The 22,779-nt window shown below is 36.4% G+C and overlaps 1 protein-coding gene across 4 annotated transcripts in view; it reads right to left on the minus strand.

The window, feature by feature from the left end:
• Positions 1-4,541: 4,541 nt before the first annotated feature.
• Positions 4,542-22,779, minus strand: part of nub1 (negative regulator of ubiquitin-like proteins 1) — a 31,203-nt gene continuing 12,965 nt past the window's right edge. For all 4 annotated transcript variants that reach the window (XM_088642948.1, XM_088642945.1, XM_088642946.1 and 1 more), the window contains exons 4-15: positions 22,083-22,144; positions 20,796-20,860; positions 18,183-18,347; positions 13,341-13,429; positions 13,154-13,260; positions 11,583-11,769; positions 10,396-10,503; positions 9,184-9,336; positions 8,294-8,440; positions 8,050-8,142; positions 6,568-6,760; positions 4,542-5,335 (exon numbers count right to left, since the gene is read on the minus strand). In XM_088642948.1, coding sequence (XP_088499074.1) covers positions 5,196-5,335; positions 6,568-6,760; positions 8,050-8,142; positions 8,294-8,440; positions 9,184-9,336; positions 10,396-10,503; positions 11,583-11,769; positions 13,154-13,260; positions 13,341-13,429; positions 18,183-18,347; positions 20,796-20,860; positions 22,083-22,144 — 1,509 coding nt within the window. In that variant the 3' untranslated portion in view covers positions 4,542-5,195. The remainder of the gene's footprint in view (positions 5,336-6,567; positions 6,761-8,049; positions 8,143-8,293; positions 8,441-9,183; positions 9,337-10,395; positions 10,504-11,582; positions 11,770-13,153; positions 13,261-13,340; positions 13,430-18,182; positions 18,348-20,795; positions 20,861-22,082; positions 22,145-22,779) is intronic.

Here is a 22,779-nt window from a genome sequence, read left to right on the forward strand (position 1 = left end):
ACCTGATCCTTTCTCCAGGACCCTACTTGCTTCTGTAATTTTAGATTCTTCTGAGTATTCAGCCCAGTCCATTTCCGATAAGCAAGTCCCCCATTTCGAGTCTTTGGGTGTCAAGCCTGGGCACCCCCAAATATAGCCCACCTTGGCATGACCAGAGTAGAAGTGATGAATGAAGTAGACATGTTGTACTGATGTCTCTTGATTAGTTATTGTAGTTTTTTGGACAGAAACATTTGCATATTTATAAATTATTTATAGTGAGAACTTTGTTATTACAATACACCTTGTATCCAAGATTGGAGTGCTTCATGATATGGAAACTGCTGAATAAATACTACTAATTTCATCCTTTTCTCACTGTTTGACACAAGGGGAATATTAAAAGAAGACTCTGGAACAAAAAAACTAATTGTGGAAAAAACACTGCCGCAGTACTTCTTGATATGGCTTAAAATGTCTTCCTGCAGTCACTATTGTAAGAAGCTGATATTGATAAAAGCATAAGCATAATACGCAGTCATTATTGGTATTTGCTAAGAGCAATTTTAAATTAAGGTGCAGCAGGTCATTGCCAGTCAAAAGGCTGATCTTAATCATTTCCGTGCAAATGGCTTTGTGCAGATGTATTTAATGAAAAGATGAAAAAAACTGAAAAAAGTAGACAATTCCACTGAAAATGCTGAGATCTTAATCTCAACTTTTCTAAACAGTTTTTCCTTCCTAGATAATGTTTTGTTCCTTCTTTAATTCAGCAGAACAATAAATGCTAGAGGTAGGCCTAGATAGAAAATATTTTTTTTCCCTGCCAATACCCATAATGGGATATAGATTGTTTATCTAAGAAACATTTGTGTGAGTTTCTCTGAAAAATGAGTCACTGTTCGGGCTTATTGAAAGGTTAGTCAAAGTTTTACCAAAACATCCAGGGGCAAAGAAACAATTCATTTTAATAAACAGAAAATTAAACAGTTTGGAATGGTCATTTCCCAACTGCCAAATACAATGTTAACATTTAAGTATTCATCCAAAATGGCATTTTGAAATACATTGAAAATATGAAATTACTGTAAAGTTTTTAAGTATTGACCAAAACAGTTTGATAGTCCTGTCCAGTGAGTTGTTTATCATGGCTACAGTACATATAACAGTTACTTCCAGTGCTGTTTATTGTTTAAATATGGTTTTCATTTTTTATACATATTCCATGTTATAAATAACACGTGGAAGATGAAACTGATTGCAGTACATTTTCCCGTTTCTGCTGTTTTATTACCACAGCCCTAGCTCAGCTGAACAGAAGGAGAAAGGGGAATGGAGTAGGACAGAGAACATTATACTTAAGGGGGAGCTGGAGTAGGTTTCAAATTCAAATTTAATGGGGTTTATTGGTGTGACAAGTTAGTGTTGCCAAAGCAAATACCAATAGTACAACATTTACATTAAAACCATATTACTGACATTAAACAAAAACATATTCAGATACATATTTAATTATATTATTGACAGGGGGGCATGGTGGCCCCAGTGGTTAGCAGTACCAGGGCCCTGGGTTCTCCCTCTGTTTGTGTTTCCTCTGTACTGTGTTGGTGTTTGTGTCTGCCCTGTGATGGGCTGGTGTCCTGACTTGTGCCTGTTGCTTGCTGGGATAGGCTCCTGTCCTACCCTGTGACCCTGAATTGGATGCAGCAGTTAGAAAATATATTGATTGAATATCATGGACATTTACATACATTGTGAGACATGCTGTCTGTTACTCAGGCTGTGGTAGGAGATCCCATTCTGGGCTGCCAGCTCTACTGAGTTCCCCCCCTCCCCCAGCAGGATTGGAAGTTGTTCTAATTTGTTGCAGGTGTGGGAATTCTAGGATTAACTTTGTTATTTTAGGGAAGAATGTTCGTCTAATTCTACAGTATTTCTCACAGTGCAGCAGAAAGTGCAGCTCTATCTCATCTTCTCCCTGCAGGCAGTGGAAGCACAGCTTGTCCTCTCTGGACAGCCAGGTCTGCCTGTGTCATCCAATTTCTATGTGGCCAGGCTATGGTCTAAGCCTGTACTTTGTCAGGGTCTGTTTCTTCTTGTCTCTTAACCCTGGTCAGATACTCAGCTAGTATTGCATTGATGTTTTAGGATCCTGTAGAATTCCCCTCACTCTCACTTAAACATCTTAAAGCTACACACCTTGCAGTAATGAATGCGCTGTGCTTATGGTAGGAATTAGCCAGTGTCAGAAAAAGTATAGGACCTCTTCCAGAAGAAGCATTGAGGAAGAATTACAGAGCACATTCTCATTTTGCAATAATCTGAGATTGTTATATCTGGACCAACCTTTATCATTATTTTAACAAATGTCTGCTCTTTAATGCTGGCAGCCCCCTATGCACTTAAAAGAACACCAACAATCACTGCAAACAAAAAAATGTTTCTCAAAGGTTGACCCTTCTTCTTGGAGAAAAAAAGCTACTAGATGAAACAGATGTATTCTATGCAATAAGCATTTTGTATAGTGTATTTGTTAAATAGCTAAGAAAATTCTTCCATTACGTGATTTAACTACATCGCTCAAATATATAACCAAGACTTGATAAATCACTGGCAGCTCCACATGACAAAACTAGTTGATTTTTATTTTATTCTGAAAAGACATCAACGAGTGGAAACCATTCCCTTTAAAACAACTCAAAAACTGAATTAAAATTTAATTTTCAACAAATGACTCATCCCAAGAACAATGAATGTTGCCATCTTAATGCGACACAAACAAAATAACAATTTCCTTTTTTTAGGACATAGCCACAGCATAAGTGTTGCTACTGCAATGGAGTATGAACACAAGTTGGTAAAGTGGCTATGCTGATCATCTTAAAAGTTGCTTTAATTTAAGCCATAAACCAGGCTTATACTGTATAGACTTCCAGAGGTATTACAAAATGTTTAAGGGGACATCATACCAGGCAGGAGGTGACTCTTTTATTTCCAGAGGGAATGATGCTTTGTAATGGAATCAAAGTGTATTATACTATTTCAAGAGACTTCTGCTCAAGTGCATTCAGAAAGAAAAAAGTTCAACAGTGTTGTATTGTGAAAATTCCTAATGAGATTGTAGACTGTTACACAGTGGGGGTACGTGTGATTAAGAATGGCTAGCGATTTTATGTCACAGCAGGGACATGAAAATACAGGCCGAAAATCACCTACTGTGCATTTGATAAATGTCTTGGAGTAGTCGGCCTTTTAAAATTTGGAAATAATTTCTAATAAAAAAATAGCAGTTTAAGTAGGTGACAGGGAGTCCAGAAGGAACAAAAAAGCACAAAAAATGAAAATAAAGAAAACTAAAACCACTCTGTAAACAGACAGCACCATTTCAAATTTCTGAGAATTAATGTTCTTAATCTACATTTTATTACATATATTTTTAAGTTGCTGTAGTGAATGTGTGGCATTTTAACACAGCCTTTATGAAAAAGGAGATGTACTGTAGAGACAGGCAATTAAATGGAGGCATTGTTGCAGTTTGGAAAAGTAATATGCTGACTATGAATGAATCACAGTGGTCTCAGGGGCACTGAAATAATGTGGAACATTTATTTCTAGGAGGCCCTTAACCAAAACAGCTGCATTAATGGAATTCCTCTCAAACCTCTGCTGGTAATTTGTAGAAGTGGGTGAAAGGTAATATGAGGACACCAAAGCACAGAAAAAAGTGTTTTCATTTTCAGTGTCAGAATACCCCCTTTTCGACACCCAAGGACTTTCAAGCTAATTTCCATGTACTGTATTTCAGACTTAAAGTTAATATATCTGCAAATATGCTTAATGATGAGAAAATATACTTGATATTATCATTAAAAACAAATAATCTAACTTTAAGAGATGAACACAATTTTCTTTCTTTTCAGGCATTTGTCTCCAAATGGAACAAATATCAAGTTGAAAGGGTCAGCACTGGCTTGAAGCATCGATGCTTCGTTTTTTGCCAAAAATCCACATACCCCTGTGTCTAACAAAACATAATTGGCCCTGCAGACTGCATAGCACAATCAACTTCTAAGATGGTTTAACGGACAAAAAAATTAAAACCTAAAATTCATTTTGAAAGGCAAGTGGGTATGTGAATTTTCCAGGACAGTCTTAATGCTTGTGGAAGTAACTGTTTTCCCCTTTTGTATACATCAAGGCTAGTGAATTTCACAGGGTTATGAAAATATCCAGAACATCAGTTGCATTTCAATGTTGCAAATTTCAAACATGTATTATAAATTCCAATGTCTTTTTTTCCATATTACAAGCTGATGTATAATCAGAGAATAGAATGTATTACTTTCTGTATCTTTTTATGACTCGTTTAGTGAAGAAGCTTAAAGAGAGCCCTTAAATACAATGATGCAAACTATCAGTAACTCCGATGTACAGTACACAGCCTGAACCACAATTAGTACAGTATATAAAAACAAAATTACAGCATACAATGAAATGTCAGCTATAAGTGTGAAAGACTTTGTGATTTTAAACATGTAAACAAAAAGACATAAAAACGAACATTTACAATTTCAGCATTTATTTTTTTTTAAGTGAACACTTCACCATATGTAACTTCCCCAACAGTTTTTAGACCTGCGGCATCAAGGATGAGCTACTGTTTTAGCAGACATCAGAATAAGGAAATCACATACAGTCTAGGGTTTGAAAAAATTCAATGTCTACCTCATTACTTTGTGTCATATTAAAACAAGTATTTTAAAGAACCGTTACCTGAAACATTGTCAAAAGAGAGTCTGTTTTTTATCCAAAAATATTAACAAAACTAAAACTCTAAATGCATTTATGGATTTTGTAAATTGCCTTCCAGTGGTCTGTACAAGTATACAGAACAGATTTCTATCCGACTACAGTGTGGTCTGAAATTGTTAAAAATAAGTCTTGTTATAAATATATATATCTTTATTGCTCAGAAAAAGAATAAGCTATGACCATTTCTTCCTGCATATTGAAAAGCAATTAAATACTGTCACTCAATATTCTACAGTTCCTTACGGGATTTTCACCCAGTATTAAACAGAAAAAAATTCTACCATCAAATTTATAGGAATAAAATCAATTTGGCGGCAATAAAGAAAGTGCATAACCTTTAGTTCAGACAACGTCTGCTTCTTGAACCTTTGTGTAATCAGAAGAATTCTACACAAAGGAAGCATTTAAGGCGGACAGGAGGACAGGTGTTGTTTCAGCAATGCAATGACTTCGCATTCTTCATCCAGTGTGAGATCCAGGTAATCCTCCTCATGTTTGGGAATATCCTCGAGGGCCTCATTCACCAGGTCAACTTCCATCTGGTCTGAAAAGAAAAGACCGTTTTCCTTGACTTAAAAAAAAAAATTCTTCCTCATACAAGTTATGGGCAAAAGAAAGACGCAGGGTAGGTAACAGTCAGGCCTAAATCAAACAACATCCCTTTGTTATGAGGTTTAGCAATATTACAAAAGAAAGGTTACACACACACACACTAAGGCCAGAGCCCACCTAGCACGTTTGGTTATTTTTGGACTCTTGAAAGAAGCCAGGGTATTGGTTTCAACAACATGAATAACACACTTATTCCAGAGTGTCACAAAGCTTAATATAAAAAATGCCTCCTGTTCTGTTTTTAATACCCTCCCTGACAGTAGAGTTTAACATGTGAAGTGAAGTCGTCACAAGTCTTATTTTTCCAAAGTAGCAATATCTTTTTTGTAACATTTTCACCAAAACCAAATGTAATACTCTGATATTTACAAAGATACAACAACTTAATCCCTTGATTGGTGTCAATATCTGTTTTTTTATTGCTTCCCATATTGTCTAATGAAAATGATCTATTATGATAACAGCTTCTTCCTTCTCAACATACACATATAGTATTTTTGCCAGTTGCATGTAGCATACTGCACGTACCTACATGAAACATCTGCCAGATGTTTATTCAATCTTGCATTAAACCTAAACCTTTTTGAATTTTTTAGCTTCTGTAGTGTTTGCAAATCTTACACCTTAGTTTAAGATCTAATAAGAATGGAGCTAATACACATTGCTGCAGGACATCACCTAAATTATTCACCCCCTATCTGTGCTCCATTTATTAACCAGTTCATAATACAAATCCACACATTTGCTAGAATGCCTATTACCTGCAATTTGAGAATTCACCTTATATAAGGAATGTGACCATTTTCTTTCAGAAAATCTAAACATAACAAATCTAAACTATTTGAATCCATTTTTTAGTGTTTATGAAGGAATTTTGATTATATTAATTAGCCTCTTTAAAGTATACCAGTTTTTGTTTAAAAAACACTTTAAAAATAAATAAAATTGCCCTACTTACATATTTTCTTATCTTGAAGCAAGTTTATTCAAGATCTTTTAAAGTTCTAAAAGCTTTCAAGTTCTAAAACAATCAGCATGGACATTTGCTAGAACCTACCTTGAATATATGAAAAAAAACTTTTACTGAACTGAAGACAAGAAAACAGCACCCCACAGAGGAAGAGAAGCACTACAGCAACAGTGCTGGCTTCAGAGTAAGCATACCTGCTTCCTCCAAGGTTCTCGGCTCTTCTGACGGGGGAGAACGAGAAGATGGAGATGGAGAAGATGGAGACGGAATCTCTGGTGGAAGGTTCCCTTGATTGCGAGCCAGCAACTGAGAGGCTACATCAACAGCGCCACCTGTCTGTCTCAACGCTGCCTCTGCTGCTTGATAGTCAAAGCCTAGAAATGTCAGCTGTGAAATATATAAGATAAAATGGTAGAAGTTTGATTAAAAACAAACTTTTTGTGCAGTACTGTACTGTATGTGCAGTATTGTGGGTGGCATTGCTGCCTCGTAGCACTAGGTCCCTGGGTTCAGATCTGGACCTGGAGTGCTTGCTTTCTGCGTGGAGTTTGAATGTTCCCTCCCCATGTTTATATTCGTTTCCACCAGGTGCTCTGGTTCCCTCCCAGGGTCCAAAGACTACTGTTCTGGTAGATTAATTGGTTTCTGGGAAAATTGGTCCCAGTGTGTGTGGTTATATATATATATGTGTCAGTGTGTGCCTGACAAAATCATACCAATCAGGCCTTTTTATGACTTTTTAAGTGGGGAAAAAAAAAAAAAAAGCATTAAAGCATTCCTTTCCCAGAGTTAGTATAGCTTATATTCATCCATGAGAGTCCTATGAATACAATTTTAATAAAAAAATTACTTCCACAGTTTTTGTATTCTAAAATCTCAAATACTGACCAAAATTTGGAATTGCTATTTTCCGGTTTTACTTCTCAACGCACAGCAACAACAACTGTACTGAGAAGGGGATAACGCAGAAGGTAGACCTCGTTGTCCCACCTATTCATCAAGCCATTCACTGTTTGAGGTGCAGTTAAAGCTAAACTAAGGGCCAATAAAACTCGTTGAGTCACTTGGGAACAGGAGTGAAAATCATGAGTGGAAATGAATTAGGAATGCAGATAAAAACAGATTAATCACTGTTGTTTCTTAATATGATCTTAATATGAACTTCAGCTTCCATTTTAGAACAGGGTGATACATCTGTGGGATCTTATTTAAAAAAAATGTTTTATTTTGGCCTTCAACACTTTTGAGGTTTACTCATTCCGTGATTAATTTTAGTAAAAATGTAAACGTTTTTCTTAATATTCCTAATCCAATCTTCCAAGGCTCATTCTTAACCATTCTGGCACTTTTTATTCTTCCACTCTTTTTGACTCTATAAAGCCTTTCCTACAAATTGAATGACTACTGTCAATTAATGCTTCATGATTTTCTATCCCCTTATCACAAACGTAAGAGTTACATTTCATTTACTGAAACAGGCATACCATCATATCATCAAGTTACAAGGTAGTGAACGAAAGGCTGTTCGGCGTGATTATCCTCTTTACCATTCTTTTAACTTAATTTTTCATTATGTTACCTTTCAAAAAGTTGTTGGACAAACACATTCACAGCTGTAATAGAGACATCAATACTGAAGCCACTAAAGCTTACATAATTCTGAACACACTACTTACCTGATCAATCTTCTGTTGATGACCAGGATCAGACTCACTGGATACTATATTTGTGTTGATCGGCTCAAGAAGATGAGGTTTGTCAAGAAGGGACTGGAAAATATTAAATATTTGTGAATGCAATACTTTGACAACATCCTTGTACGGTGAGCTATTTAAGTGAGTGATGATTTTGAAAGTGATTTTTTTTTTTTACATAAACATGTGTTGTTGCCATGCAATAACTACCATGACTTCTGATTACCTGAAATGCCAGATCCACATCCCCTCCAGCATTTCTAAGGGCCTCAGCTGCAACTTTTCTTGGGTATCCCAGTTGCATCAGAGTGTCGATGTCCTCCAACCTTTTTCTTCTTTTCTCTCTCTCTTTCCTCTTTAACTCTTCTTTTTCCTACATATAAAGGATACTTTATGTAATAATATATGGAATGTATATTTTATGTTACATGCCATAACAATGTATGTCTTCTCACACTTTCTTCATTCAACAGTCCTTTGAAATCGCAACATAAGCAATGCAAACATGAGCAATTATCTCCATATTGAAAAAGTACATTTTCATTTAAAAAATAAAGAATCTACATGTACTTAAAGGTTTTTTTCATTTTAATTTCAGCCAGAACATAGAAGACCTAGAGGGCAACATGCCCCGTAAATAACTCAGTAATGTTAGCCGTTTCCCTAAACAATGCTTCACTAAATTGTTTCATTAACTCAGAAATGAGAAAACAGATTTGTTTATAGAAAAATCAAACATGTTATAATTACAGCAATATGCATTATCAACGTTCAACTTACCATAATCAGAAACTAAATGATCAGTAATGCTAAGAAACTGTATGTCAGTATTACATGGTGTTTCAAATAGTGTGCATCTGTAATTGAACAGATTTCAGAAAAAGAATACAATAAGCATAGCACAGATAGTTTTCAGTAAATACACAAGAAGATCAACAAAATATGTTGGTGAGGCAAACAGATTAAGTTTTCCTCTGTGCCAATTATTGCTAAAAAAGATTTTCCCAAACAAATGAAAAAGAATATACTGTACAACATTTTCACCAATATAGCAATCTAGAGGTAATAGCCTAAAACAGGAATGCCAGTTAGACGAAAGCCAGGATTAAATCATACCTCTCTTCTTTGCAAAATGAGGTTCGCAGCATTATTGACATTTCCGTTACAGGCCCTCAAGCAAAGACGGGCCTCCTGTTCCGTGTACCCAAGCATCATCAATTCTGTCATCTTAGTGGGATCTACATACAGCTGCATGTACAAATCTTCCACCTACAGGAAAAAAAGCCGAATAAATACATTTACAAATGAGGAACAAGTGGAAGTTAATTCCACACTAAAAAGTAGAAATTAGAAATGCTGTTAACCTCCTTGGTACATGACAGTTTTTCTGGTCTCTATTTTCTTATTTCCCCGTAGGTATTATTCCATGTACTGTTATTCATTAAAATCAAAAACTGAGGAAATCAGATTTTTAGCTCAAACCTAGTAGGTGACAGATCAAATACGGGTTTTGGTGTTGGTATTTAATATTATTTCCGTAGGACACAACAAAACAACCATATCCTCTTAAAAATGTCTCCTCAAATGAGATATATGTGCTATGTCCTGCTTGTGAAGCAGGTAGTTAATAAATATTGCTTCTGGCTCTATTACTTTAAAATTTAAAAAGGAATGATGTTGGATAGACAGAGTGCATTACAGAATGCTCATTTTCATTTATTTGATCTGTGCTTATTTGGCCTTTTTGATCTGTTTTTGTGGTTCATTTAGAGGCTTTATAACTTTTTACTTTTGCGGCTTTCATTTTGAATATACTGCACACAAAGAATGTACCACACTGTAGAAGTCACTTTTGAATTTTTTTTTATTCAGTTAATTGTTTTTTCTTGCTTAGCTGAATGGAACCTGGGCTTTAACAAAGTTTCTTTGAAAAAAATGTACTGAGCACATCTCAAAGAGTAAACATTTAACTTAAATTAAACAAGTGAATACACAGAGCATAGTGAAAGCCTAGCAAATGTATGGAAGTAAGTTATTTGACAAACATATTCCTCAAGTGAGTTCCCTTAATCCCTGCTCATTGGCTACCACAAGTTTGAGATAGACCACTGTACTGAGATATCATTTAGAATAGTGTAGAATTTCTGACATGTTTGACTAAAACACTTAGTAAATAGAAAAGAGTGAAGTAAATGTGTTCTGCAGAACAGAGGATATGAGAACTCGAGAATAGAATGTTTCATCTTCACTGCAAAATGATATCAGTGGTTACAGAAATTAACGAAAAGTTTATTTTAAACATTATGCCAGGTTAAATCGGAGGCTTACCTTCTTCAGTTTCTCAACAGCAGCATGTTCTTTGCCTCCATAAAATGACACATATGCCTGAAGTAGATACAGTCTCAGGAAAAGAACTTGTTCTTTTCCTGTACTGCCCTGTAAATAAGGAATTGCAAACCATCAGAGTAATAAAGTACAGTGTGAGTGAAGTACATGCTTTCATAAAGACATCTGCGATAAAATATTGTAATGGTAAGCTCTAAGGGCACATTTATCATTTTGAAATCCAAATTCTGGTCTGCTAACACAGGTATCTTTGTTTGTAATGAAAATTTAAAGTTTATAAAGGTCATATTTTTAATTGATTTGCTAAAGAAATAATAATGTGTGGTGCATAGTGTTGGGTATATGCACTGCTCTCTTGAGAAGGTAAGGATTTAATCAGCTGTCAAAACAGCCCAGAGCACAATTATTTCACATTCATTTACTTTTTTACTATTGCTTGCACTTACAAAAATTAAGGACAAAACATTTTGCTATTTATCAGAGGTTTTAAAGTTCACCATAAATTAAAGAGATAAATGAATTATCTAAGCTCTTGCTCAATTATTATGCAATACTCATTTCTAAATAATTTAATGTCCTTTTACCCATAATCAAAATTCAGATGGAGCAACTCTTTCATTTCAGTGAAATATTTTCCTCAAATATAATGAAAATAAAACCAGAGAAAAAACTGCATATGATTTTTAATGGCTTTATATTCAAAATCAGGGTTCTTTAGTTCAAGTCCTGGACTGTTCCTATCAAGCAGGTTATACAAGTAATCACTAAATTTTCAATTATAAAAAATGTAAACAATTTGAGCAGTTTCCTTAACTGAATAAATTAAGCAGACAAAGAAAAACTTACACTTATACTGCTGGACATATTACTGAAGCAAACTATGCCACAGTTTTATGAGATGAGATTTATTCCTACAACTTTTCAGTTAAGAGTCCCGAGCTCCAACCATTATGCTACACTCTTGTCTCTACTAGCACATAACACAAGGTGTTCCCCGTCTTTTTTAGAAAGATGATTTAGGAAGACATATAACGTGGGATGAACTGGGCCTCCCCAGAACAAACGCTAGAGTCTCCTGGGTAAGACAGACATGTTAAGGAGTTTTGTAAAAGATCATGTCTTCTGAGTTTTAGTAATACATGTCATGGTAACAGAAAATAAAGGCAAACCTTTATCTCCAAAAGCCTCTCCTGCTGTTCCCCATAGCATCTGAGGAAACAGGCTTCAGCCTGTTGCAGTCTCTCTTTTGCATCATTCAAGCAAGTGATACACTTCAGTACATTGTAACACCAGACAATGTCCAGCTGCAGAACAGCATAGTTGTCAACCGTGTTGAGCAACTGGGAGCCACATTTTCTGAAGGGTAAACAAGTGGGAAAATGTCAAGGAATTTACTCAACAATCCAGGAAGGATAGTAACAAATTCATTCCTCTACCCAGTGACTTTGGAGCCGTGGTAGCTCAGACGCCAAGGGCGTCTAGCTCCTGACCAGAAGGTCCTGGGTTCAACCCCAGGTAGGGGCAAGCGATGGAGCTTGCTCCAATTCCTTCCAGACGGCTGTCAGGTCCTGTCATCCCGTTTTCCAAATGAGTACCGGGGGGTTAATCCTTCCAGGGTAATAGGCCTGCTGGAGCATGATGCTGACCACATCACCTCCACCTCCATTTGTCGGATGGTCAAGGAAAATAGTGGCCCTTGACCCCAATTCCCTCATGGGCTTTTATGACCTGAAAAAAGGACCTAACCTAGCTACCCAGTGACATTTCTAAGATTATACTTTATAAATGTAAAGCTGCAATCAATTATTGCTTAAATTTTGAACAGCATTTGGACGGCTAAAGGGCTGGGCCTAGCATAATACATAGGTGATAATTAATAATAATAATAAAATAATAATAATAATAATAATATCACCACTTTATTAACCCATTACAATTTCTTGCATTAGGAATTATCTTTTCGCATACCCCAGCTTGCTCTCCATGAGACACACAGACACACAGATAGGGAGAGAGCCTGGGGTCAGAGCGCAGGGTCTGCCATTGTTCGGGGCCCCTGGAGCAATTGGGGTTAAGGGCCTTGCTCAGGAGCCCAACGGAGTAGGATTCCTCTGCCAGCTGCAGGATTTGAACCGGCAAATTTTCTAGCCACAGGCACAGATCCTTAGCCACAGAGCCACCGCTCCGCCCCAAATTAGTAGCTATATATAATACAGCAGTCTTACAATGTAATGGTACAGGTAACTGGAATTGCTTAATTGATACAAAACAGTACAAGATAATGAGTGAATGCTCCACCTAGAGTAATGTAATTCTTGGAGTATTGTTGTTTGCAAAAGGCACCAAAACAGGATGTTTAGCAAACACTACAGAAGCAGCAAAGAACAAATCAAAAAAGATTTAAATAGAATTTGAGATAGGAAAAACTTAGCAGGTGTAATTTAATGTAGACAATGTGCAAACTGAGGATACAAAACACTTTAGATAATGTTTATGTTGACATCATCTATGTCTTCTTGAAAATGTGGGAGAACAAAAGGTCAACTTAATTTTAAAACTAAAAAAGCATGTTTCACATTAAAAACATTGCACCACCTTACCCTAATCAATCCCTGTTAAACTAAATTTCCATCAGGTTTGGGTATAAAATGTTTGGGGGAAAGGCCCATATTAACTCAAACTCAACCTGACTGCGTCAGATTTTGCTCACAACATAAGCTTTTAAAGGTTTCTTGCTTACTTAAATTCTTCATCGGCTTGCAGTAAATGGCTCAAAGCTGGCTCGTAGTTCTTCTTCTTCATCAAAGCTCTTCCTTTCTCATGAAGTCCCATGGCCAAGATTAGTGCCTATAAAAGATCATTTTAAGAAATAAGTCTATAATATTACATGAAAAACATTGGGATTCCTCTTATTCTTGTGTAATTACCTTCCTCTTTTCGTGTGGAATCTGAATAGGATTTCCCTTCTGATCAGCAATTTCTAAAAATGGAGTTGTTCTTGGGTCTGCACTGCCATCTGGAAAAAATGAACAATATTTTGAAATAATGGCTAGTTCAAAGCAGATGTACTATAAACTGGAAAACCGTGCCAGTAACATTTTGTGTCCAACTCAAGAAGTTCAAAAAGCACAATAAAATCACCCATTGCTGACAGCACTAATAATCTCCTGTGATTATCTGGGCCCTGTAAAGACAACTGTTAGCTGACAGAATTTCATGAAGATTAACTTTAATGCACTTTCTCACAGAACAGCTTAACAAAGCATTTCTGTTCCATCTGTTCTTAAAATTTTATATATTAAAAAAGTTTATTTGGTAGCCCCGTCAAAGTACATGTAAAGTACAAAGCAGCTACTGAAGCATCAGGAAATTAATTCAGTATTACAAAATTAATTATCTGTGGTACCCCATCTATTGTACAATTCAGCTTTGACTATATTTGATCCATTATCTCCAATTATTTAGGACAATTAATGATACATGCAGTTTCTAGCTTTCCCCCCACAGAGAAGATGATTTTCTCTTTTTACAGCAGAAATTAATAATGAAGACTTAGACTTAGCTGAAACTAAAGCAGTGTAAATGTAAGAAAACCATGTTTAGTAAAAATATTATTTTCTATTTGAACATGCTGATAGTCAAGAGAAGAATATAGGAAATGCTGCGCTTTTATTTACAGAACTAAATAGAATAAATGTAACTGCACTTATTAAACCCTAATATTGGTGGCAGATGTTTATTTTTCCCCAAGTACATGAATGATTTGCAAATATCATTACAATCTAATGTGACCTATATTAATCTTGTATTATAATACAATGATCAGGATTATTATAACACAATGAATATGACAGCAATTATGGCAACACTGCTTATGAAACTACCTAATTTATAGTATTTTGTTAGCAAGGCACACATTACTGGTAGCAGTCATGGACACACCTTGACATTTTTAATGAAAAATAACGTAAGAATCAACATACATTGATGTTTCATAGGAAATTTATGAATGAGATCATGTGACAACTCAAATCTATACATATTCGATTTGGCTTCATCCTGCAAAGCAACTTGATGTTTATTAGCCCTTGAGTACAAAGGATGGAGCAGAAAATGACTTCCCTTGAAGATTGGCTATGAAGATTTGAACATATCTCTGTTCAATCAATGAAGTGAAGCATGAGTACAATACAGTCGCTCAGTATCCTCTAAGACAGGACCTGACTGCCTAGGTCAAGGGAATAATAATAATAATAAAATAATAATAATAATAATAATAATAATAATAATAATAATAAATTGCTTACACTTATATTGCGCTTTTACAGGTAATAGCGACTCCCCTCCACCACCACTAATGTGCAGCCCCACCTGGATGATGCGATGGCAGCCATAGTGCACCAGAATGCTCACCACACATCAGCTATCAGTGTGGAGGAGAACAGAGAAATGAAGCCAATTCATATAAATGGGGTTTAATAGGAAGCCATGAACTGTAAAGGCCAATAGGAAATTTGCCTAGGACACCGGGGTAACACGGTCAGAAAAATGTTTTTTTTTTCTTTTAGCATAAAATGGCTGATGAATTCATTGAAATAAAACTGAAACAACTTTTAAGAGAAGAGAAAGTCGAACTGTGGAAAGAACCCTATACATCTGACAATAATCAAGCTGCACAAGCAGTCAAGGTATGTTTTACATTTTTAGCTACATAGGTTACAGTGGGGAGGAGGGGAGAGTAGTGAAGCCAATTCATAGATGGGGATTATTAGGAGGCCATGATTGGTAAGGGCCAATGGGAAATTTGGCCAGGACGCCGGGGTTACACCCCTATGCTTTTCGAGAAACAGCCTGGGATTTTTAATGACCACAGAGAGCCAGGACCTCGGTTTTACGTCTCATCCAAAGGACGGCGCCCGTTTACAGTATAGTGTTCCCGTCACTATATTGGGGCATTAGGAATGGAAAACATTCTGAAAGTAGATTTGCATCAGACTACCAAAGTGTCATGACTGCTCATCAGAACCCTACCACAGGCAACAGATCCCGCATTGTTCCTAATCAGACTTCAGTCTTTTCCAATTCCAACAAACGCCGTTGTATTAACTAACCACCCAATCAGACCTTTTTTTCTCTTCACCGCACCTTCCACATCCCGGATTACTTAAGCCCTCACCACCTTTACCTCAATGCTCAGTATTGGTTATTACCTAGCGGAGCTCCTCTTCTCACTTCCAAGACTTTCTAGCAATTTACCTGACTCCTGAACCTTCGGCTTCCTGACCTACGAACCTGTCATTGACCACGGCTTTCGATCTACGATTCGTATGCTTGGATCCTCCTTCAACTTAATCAATATCCGTCAGTCACCGCATAGGGTCCTAAAATTCATCTGGCTTGTACCGTAACACAAAGAGGTTCAGCACAGTTTTCAAATAGTCCACAAATTCCAAGACAAAATGAATGACCTGGAGGACAGACGATGCTGCTACAACACTTGACTGCTCAGCTTGACTAATGATCTGAAGAGAGATCATTCTTCCCAGTATTTACAAAAGATGCTACCTATCTGAATTTGAGTTTAACAGACCAAGTCCATATCATGGTCTCACTTTCTGGGCATATTTAAATCTGATCTAGAGTTGGTTAGGGTTAGTTGAGTGCTTATCTCATCTTTCAAAACTAAGTTTTATTCAGAGAAATCAATCATTCTTAAGGACTGATTTAATTTTTCCGTTAAAATCCATTTTCCCTGAAAGTTACTATGAAGACATTTCACCAAGACTTATTTCAGAACACAAAGCAATTTACTCTAAAGTAACACAACATATTCCTTAAAAAAACAACACAAGATCACCCTTCAGCTTTGCACTAGGAAAGAAATTATCATTTTGACTCACATTTCAATTCAAACATGAATCCATGGTTAAGCGAGTGATCCTCGCATTTTATGGGATGCAATCATGGGATAAAGGTTTCATCCAAAGCACTACATTTGCTTCTAATTTTAAAAAATCCTGTTAGCATGAAATTGTAGAATTGGATTCTAAATTGGCAGTCCCTCAGCACACAGTAAAAATCTTTCTCTGAAACCATTGTGCTTTAATTGGTTATCACTAAGAAGAAACTCAATCTTCTTCTCAGCAAGAAGCTGAGAAGTTTATTACACATTAAGTCGAGGCTGAATTATTTTCATGACACCAGACTGAGCCATGTTCTTGTCTTAGACTTTGCAAAAAATAAAGCTCTGTGAATATTCCTTCTATTAAGACCTTGAGAGGTGATGCTGTGTCTATAATTAATCTATTCTGATTTTTTTAACTGATTTTTTTAATTGCTATTATTTATTACTAAAAACAATTCATAAAGAAAAGAAACCATGTATTCCATGTATGAGCTATTGTCCCCTGTCCCTGTTAAATTTAGACACTTAGCTGTACAAGTTCTTGCACACAGACTTGAGCCCCGAATCATTCACATGATTCACACTGCCAGCGATACCAAAATGCCATCTTCAGTTCTTAATTTAGATCCTGAAAAGGGTTTTGAGCACATGGAATGGAACTCTCTGGCAAGCACAAGAACGTGTGTGAAATCAGAAAAAAAAAATGTAAATCCTTCTGTGATGATGTCCATAGGCACTAAGTGTTCTTCCATAGTTTTCTATCATGTAGGGTTGTCCATCTGGGTAGTTTTCTTTCCACACTGCTGTTTTACATTTCATTATATATCGTATAAACAGTTTACTAACCTGTTATTTTTGTCCCTATCAGCATTAAAAACATGAAGCTTCACACTTCCTTTCAAACTGATTTATCCTAATATTTTGGGGAAAATTCCCTCAATCACTCAATTTCTTTTTCAGGCTTTTCAATTATTTTAGCTTGCCTTCTGAATATAAATCATCTATTCTACAGTAAGTCAGGTCAGCTGCCTTTTTGAATACATCACATGCAAACTTGACAATGCCTGTAATCATATCACAGGTTAAACATTTTAAATTACCTGGCCCTGCAATCTATCTATCCTTGCAAAGTAGCATTAACTAATTTCAATACCATGCTTGGAACAAATAATTTAGGTTTACTCATGTGGATACAAAATGACACTAGATAAGCATTTCCAATAAAATTAACACAGCTCAAAAAGATGAGAGTGGCTATTAACTTATGTGTAGAGAAAGTACGTTATAACATTTAAAAAAAGGGTTGAAGTCACTTGCTATTGACTGGGGGGATATGGGCCTTGGGATTTTCAGCACATCAAATGAGCATGTTGTTTCGATACATACCTAAACACAATTTTGAAATTTTGTAGGGGATTGGTAGGTAAAATCATGAGGTGCGTACAATCTGACAAAAGATCATGTTAAAGGTAGCATTTTAAAAAGACGTTACACTGCCTTATAGCTGCTAAGACATTTGAGATCAATACAGAGGTTAAAAAGTTCCATCTGCCTGTTAAAATGATCTTGAACCATTAAAAGTAAAACTACATTTAGGCAAAACGTGGTAGTTTTATACTGTGCAAATTCTTGATGCACCTAAAACAAAATGAATGTTACAAAATTAAATTAAACACTTTAAGATTCAGACTGTGATAATGTATTAGAAAACATTTAACTTTCCAATAAATCCCTTAGAAAATGCTTCAATTACAATGTGTTGAAATTGTGCAATACATGTCATACATGGTGCCGAAATCATTTTTGGTTTACAGTTCTATCAGAAGAAGTGGATGTTGGAAAGGTTATATTAATTAATACTTACCTCTATCAGATAAAATCCGAAAAGCTTGCTCAGTTCTCTTTAGACCTTCATTTGTAAAGCGATATTTCTCATCTGCCTCAAAAATCTCCTGCTTTTGCTCCTTACTGACATTTAAAATCATAATCTTTGAATTGTGTTTCACATTTTGTTCTTCAAGGGTTTTACCTGCAAATAAAGCACCTGTTAGTACGCACACAGACACAATTAGCTCAATGACAGCATTTCTCTCTGCCGTTCCAATCAGAATTATTACTTAAAACAAATGAAAACATGCCCTTGAACAAAAAATGGGTAATACTATTAATATATTGCCCTACTAAAAAATTTTGCCTACAGAGAAAATAAAAGGATCTACGAATGGCACTAATACTCAGTCTTCCTCCAGTGGTAATTACAGTAGCACATCATTTCCACTAGGGCCGTGTCCCAAATTGCGCCATAAGCCCTAAACCCTTCCTCCAAGTCTGAACTTCTGTGACACAGAGCAAGTGTGACATAATGTGTGCAAGCATTCAAAGGTATACTGTTACAAAAAGAGTAATGGAACACCATCACATGACATCACTCTCTGGTTACACAGCTCATGTCAATATGCTTTCTGTTCTTGATGCTTCTTTTCCAGTGGCTAAGTGCACGTCTGCAGAGAATTATTTTAAATACTTTTTTTATTCTCTGCTCGCAGTTTGATGAAATTGAATGTCATCTCTTTTGTCCCTGCTCGACTCAAAATGAGCAAAGTAAACGAAGGCAAACTTGATGATATTGATCTCTGATTATTAAAAACTTTGTAATTTTAAGTACATTTCATCTCGTCTGCCCCACTACAGAAAATGACCGTACAAGGTACAGAATGCACCTATTCATGTTCATTCAAATTTAAATAAAGTAAAACTGTAAATACCTCAAAGCTTTGTACTATTAAATACTTCACTTTTCTGTGTACAAAACAAACTGCAGGCAAACAAATTTTCATCAGTCAAAATGGGGTGATGAAATAAAACCTTTATGTCAACACTTTATACCTAGAATACAGTACAAAGCAGCCTAGTGGAATTTTGTTTCGACATAAAATATTATGGGTTCTAAAACTATGACAATTTTACTAACACATGAATATTTTATTCTCCTCTGCAACCTCACTCCGCTTTGAAAGGCTAGAATATGAAACATCACCACTCCACTAGGAACTGGGAGTAATTCCCTTCAGCGAAGTCTGCTAAGAGAAGGGTGCATAAAGGGTGCCCCGGGGGTGCTTCTGAGCACCCTTGTGTAACACAAATTAAAAATGCTCAGGTGGGTGGCTGTGTCAGCATTTGTAGGCTGCAAAGGCACAAGTAATATGTTTATTTCATGCTGAAAAGAGAAGAAAGAAAACACAACGTTTCAGCCGTGGAGACACCTCACACCCGAAGACGGCTCCATGGCCGAAACGTTGCATTTTCTTTCTTCTATTTTCAGCATGGTTTCTAATTAAAAATTGGACACCCTAAGCACTTGCACACCTTAGTGGGAATGAAGGGCACAAGACTGCAAGAGTGCATATTGGGACACGGCCTAGATGTTTGCAAATCTAGTCAAGTACAGTAAATTGTCAGGCCAAGTGATCTCAACAGCTAGCAGCCAGTTGTTTTCACAGAACACACAGAACCTTACCTTTGCATGCAGAGAAAAGACAACACAATACAATACAGATTTAACAGGTTGTAAAATAACACTGGCAAATCTTATCTACTAGACCAAGCGAAGACATTTGTAAGGATCTTATTTGTTGATTTTCCCCTTGCTTTTAGTAGAATACAACCACTACTGCTTGCACAGAAACTCTGAAAGAGCTTTCGTTTAAAGTTACTCAATTAAATGGATGCAAGACTATTGGACTGTGACAACATCAGTACCGTTAACTGTAATTGGCTGGGGAAATTAGTCAAAATAAGTAGCAAAATAATTGGGCAAATCAAATTAACTTAAATATCCTCTACAAATAAAACAGAAGCCTAAGCTCATTATGGAGTGTGTGTCTCACCTCCTCCACTGTGAATTTACACTACGCCCATCTGGAAGACACCTCTATGTCCCTAGGTGTAAAAGTAACAGACTCAGGAAATCATCTATCAACCTGGCTACAATATCTCTCTTAAACAATGTAAAGTAACTCTCTTATGACCTGTGACACTACTGTACCATCTTCTCTGTTGGTAATGTTTGTCTTCCTTTTTTTCCTGCATTGGACTGTGCCATAAAACAAATATACCCCAGAGGACAATAAAGCTTGAAAACTGACGTGTTTAAAGATGTGGGACCATTCAGTACATATCTCACAAGATGCTTATTCTGACAGTTTTGGTTTAATTTCTATTTATCCACAATATCAGCCCTCGAGGACATCTGAAACAACATTAGCCAGGTCTGCTGCAGCATCAAACCATCAACAGTCTTACCTGAAATCACTTTGCCCTCTTTCCCACAGAATGTACAGGGGTTTCATAGAGAATAAAATTCTCTAATATTGTGCTAGGGCAGCATATCTTAAAAACTGGAAGAGACATCATCAGATTCCCCAAAATGTAGGGAATTAAAAATTAATTTTGTAAACATCTTGAAAATGTCACTTACCTGGCTGAAGTTGCTTTCCATTTAATATTAGCTTCATTTGCTGGTTATTAGAGTTTCCTGCAATTCTTCATTGAGAGCACAAAAAGAGTATCACTAAAACATCACAGAGGAAAATATGCGTAATTGAACGCTTCTGATGAGTTACAATAGAGCATCTACCACAGAAATGTTTTTTTATGAGGAACCCCTATTTTTCAAGACCGAATTGATTTGAAACTTAAACTTTATATTTGCTCACTCACCTTTGGATATTGTATCCAATTTTTGTTTAAAAATGTAGTACTGTCAAGTTTTGTTAATGCAGAGGAGCAGTTGCTTTACACACAAAATAAAACAACTTCGTAAAAGACTACAGTACTGTCCAGTCAAGGTGCATCTCAAAGTGGGAAAGAGTTATTAATCAGGTGCACTTTTTATTGCATTACTTTACTACAATGCACAGTTGAATACCATCTTATACCAGCATCACACTACATGACTTGTCATGACTTTTAGTCATATTTACCAACTGTAACTGCTGAATCTCGCTGCGTTTTTGTGTTCTAGAGGGTGTCAAATTATACTGTATGACTAGGAATCACAGGTGGTGACTAATTACACAATTCCATCACGGTTCCAAATCTCGTATTGCGCTGCGAAAGTACCGTGAAGTTGCCTCATTTTGGCAGCCAATCATTGTGGAGCACACCGGAATAAGAAGAGGAGCACCACACAAAAGGAAACAAACAACATGGAGAATAAGCAGGTTGTTGCCGCGGTTGCTGTAGTCTGTGCTGTCCTTTGTGCAGAGAAAAAAAAGCAGAGCATACGATAAAAAACTTAGACCACATTTGTTTGGTCGTGGACAATATGGTTTGACTGCCTTCACTGTTTGTGAGCACTGTATGCATGTACTTCTGGTTGAGCGCTCATTGGCTGATGACTGTTGCAGACACAAGGGCCCACCCCTACAACTTGTGACTCACAATGAGAAAATCAAACCAGTTTGATTTTGTCGGAGCGAGTCGCAGAGAGTTGTAGGGGCTGTTAAGAGCGCTATGACTGAGTCGCTGGGGGTGTCACACAACACAACTGACGGTAAGAGGCGCGCGCTGCGACTCTCTACAACTCACTGTGATTTTTTTACAGTTATGTAAATGAAGGCTACAAATGAAAATCCTAAGAAAACTCGTGTAGTGTGATGCCGGCATTAGCATGGTCAGAAACAGTGAATGCTTCCAATACTTCCACTGTACTCAACAGAATTAAACAAAAAGATCATAATCATTGTCTGCCATCTTCACTTACATTTTCACGAGCTCTTCAGTGGTAATATTCAGCCTGGTGGGTAAATATTTTTTTTCCCGTCCCTGGAAGCATAAGCACAAAAGATAATGACTTCTGCTTTAATGTTCCGCTGTGCATTTAAAACTGATTGTTTTACAAGTTAACATTTTGCGATATCAATACCCTCTTTTCAGAAGCTCTCCCAGACACAAATCTACTTGTTCTTTTTACATATTTTTCACAGTGAAGGACAATTGTAAGTGATAGCAGCATACTTTTTCTCTTCTTATTAACACGTCAACACACCCCAAGGTCCATACCCTAGTAAAATCCAGTATGAGTTATAATAAAGTCATTTCTTCTGTGTGAGTTTTCATAACGCAAATTGACTTTCATGGTTTTTAAGTAGTGAATGTTTTTTCCATAATGCTAGTTTGTGTTGGCTATAACGTGGCCCGGTTAAAACAAACTTAGTCACATGCATAGAGCAAAAACGATTGAATATGCAATTTGTGTGTCTGTACTCAGCGACAATAATTCCATTCTTTAGAAATACTGCTGTTTGAATGAAGCTTGCTGTTTGTACATGTAGTGCAAGTAAAAAGAAAAGGAAAGCTTATATGCTGGAACAAAAGCTTGAGGTTATAAAGTGGTAGGAGAGATAAAAAAGAACATGTGATATAATTTATGTGAATTGTTAAAGTTTCTTACGAAACAT

Source organism: Lepisosteus platostomus, chromosome 8, assembly GCF_059453375.1.
Source record: "Lepisosteus platostomus isolate fLepPlt1 chromosome 8, fLepPlt1.hap1, whole genome shotgun sequence".
In the NCBI taxonomy this organism is placed as follows: Eukaryota; Metazoa; Chordata; class Actinopteri; order Semionotiformes; family Lepisosteidae; genus Lepisosteus; species Lepisosteus platostomus.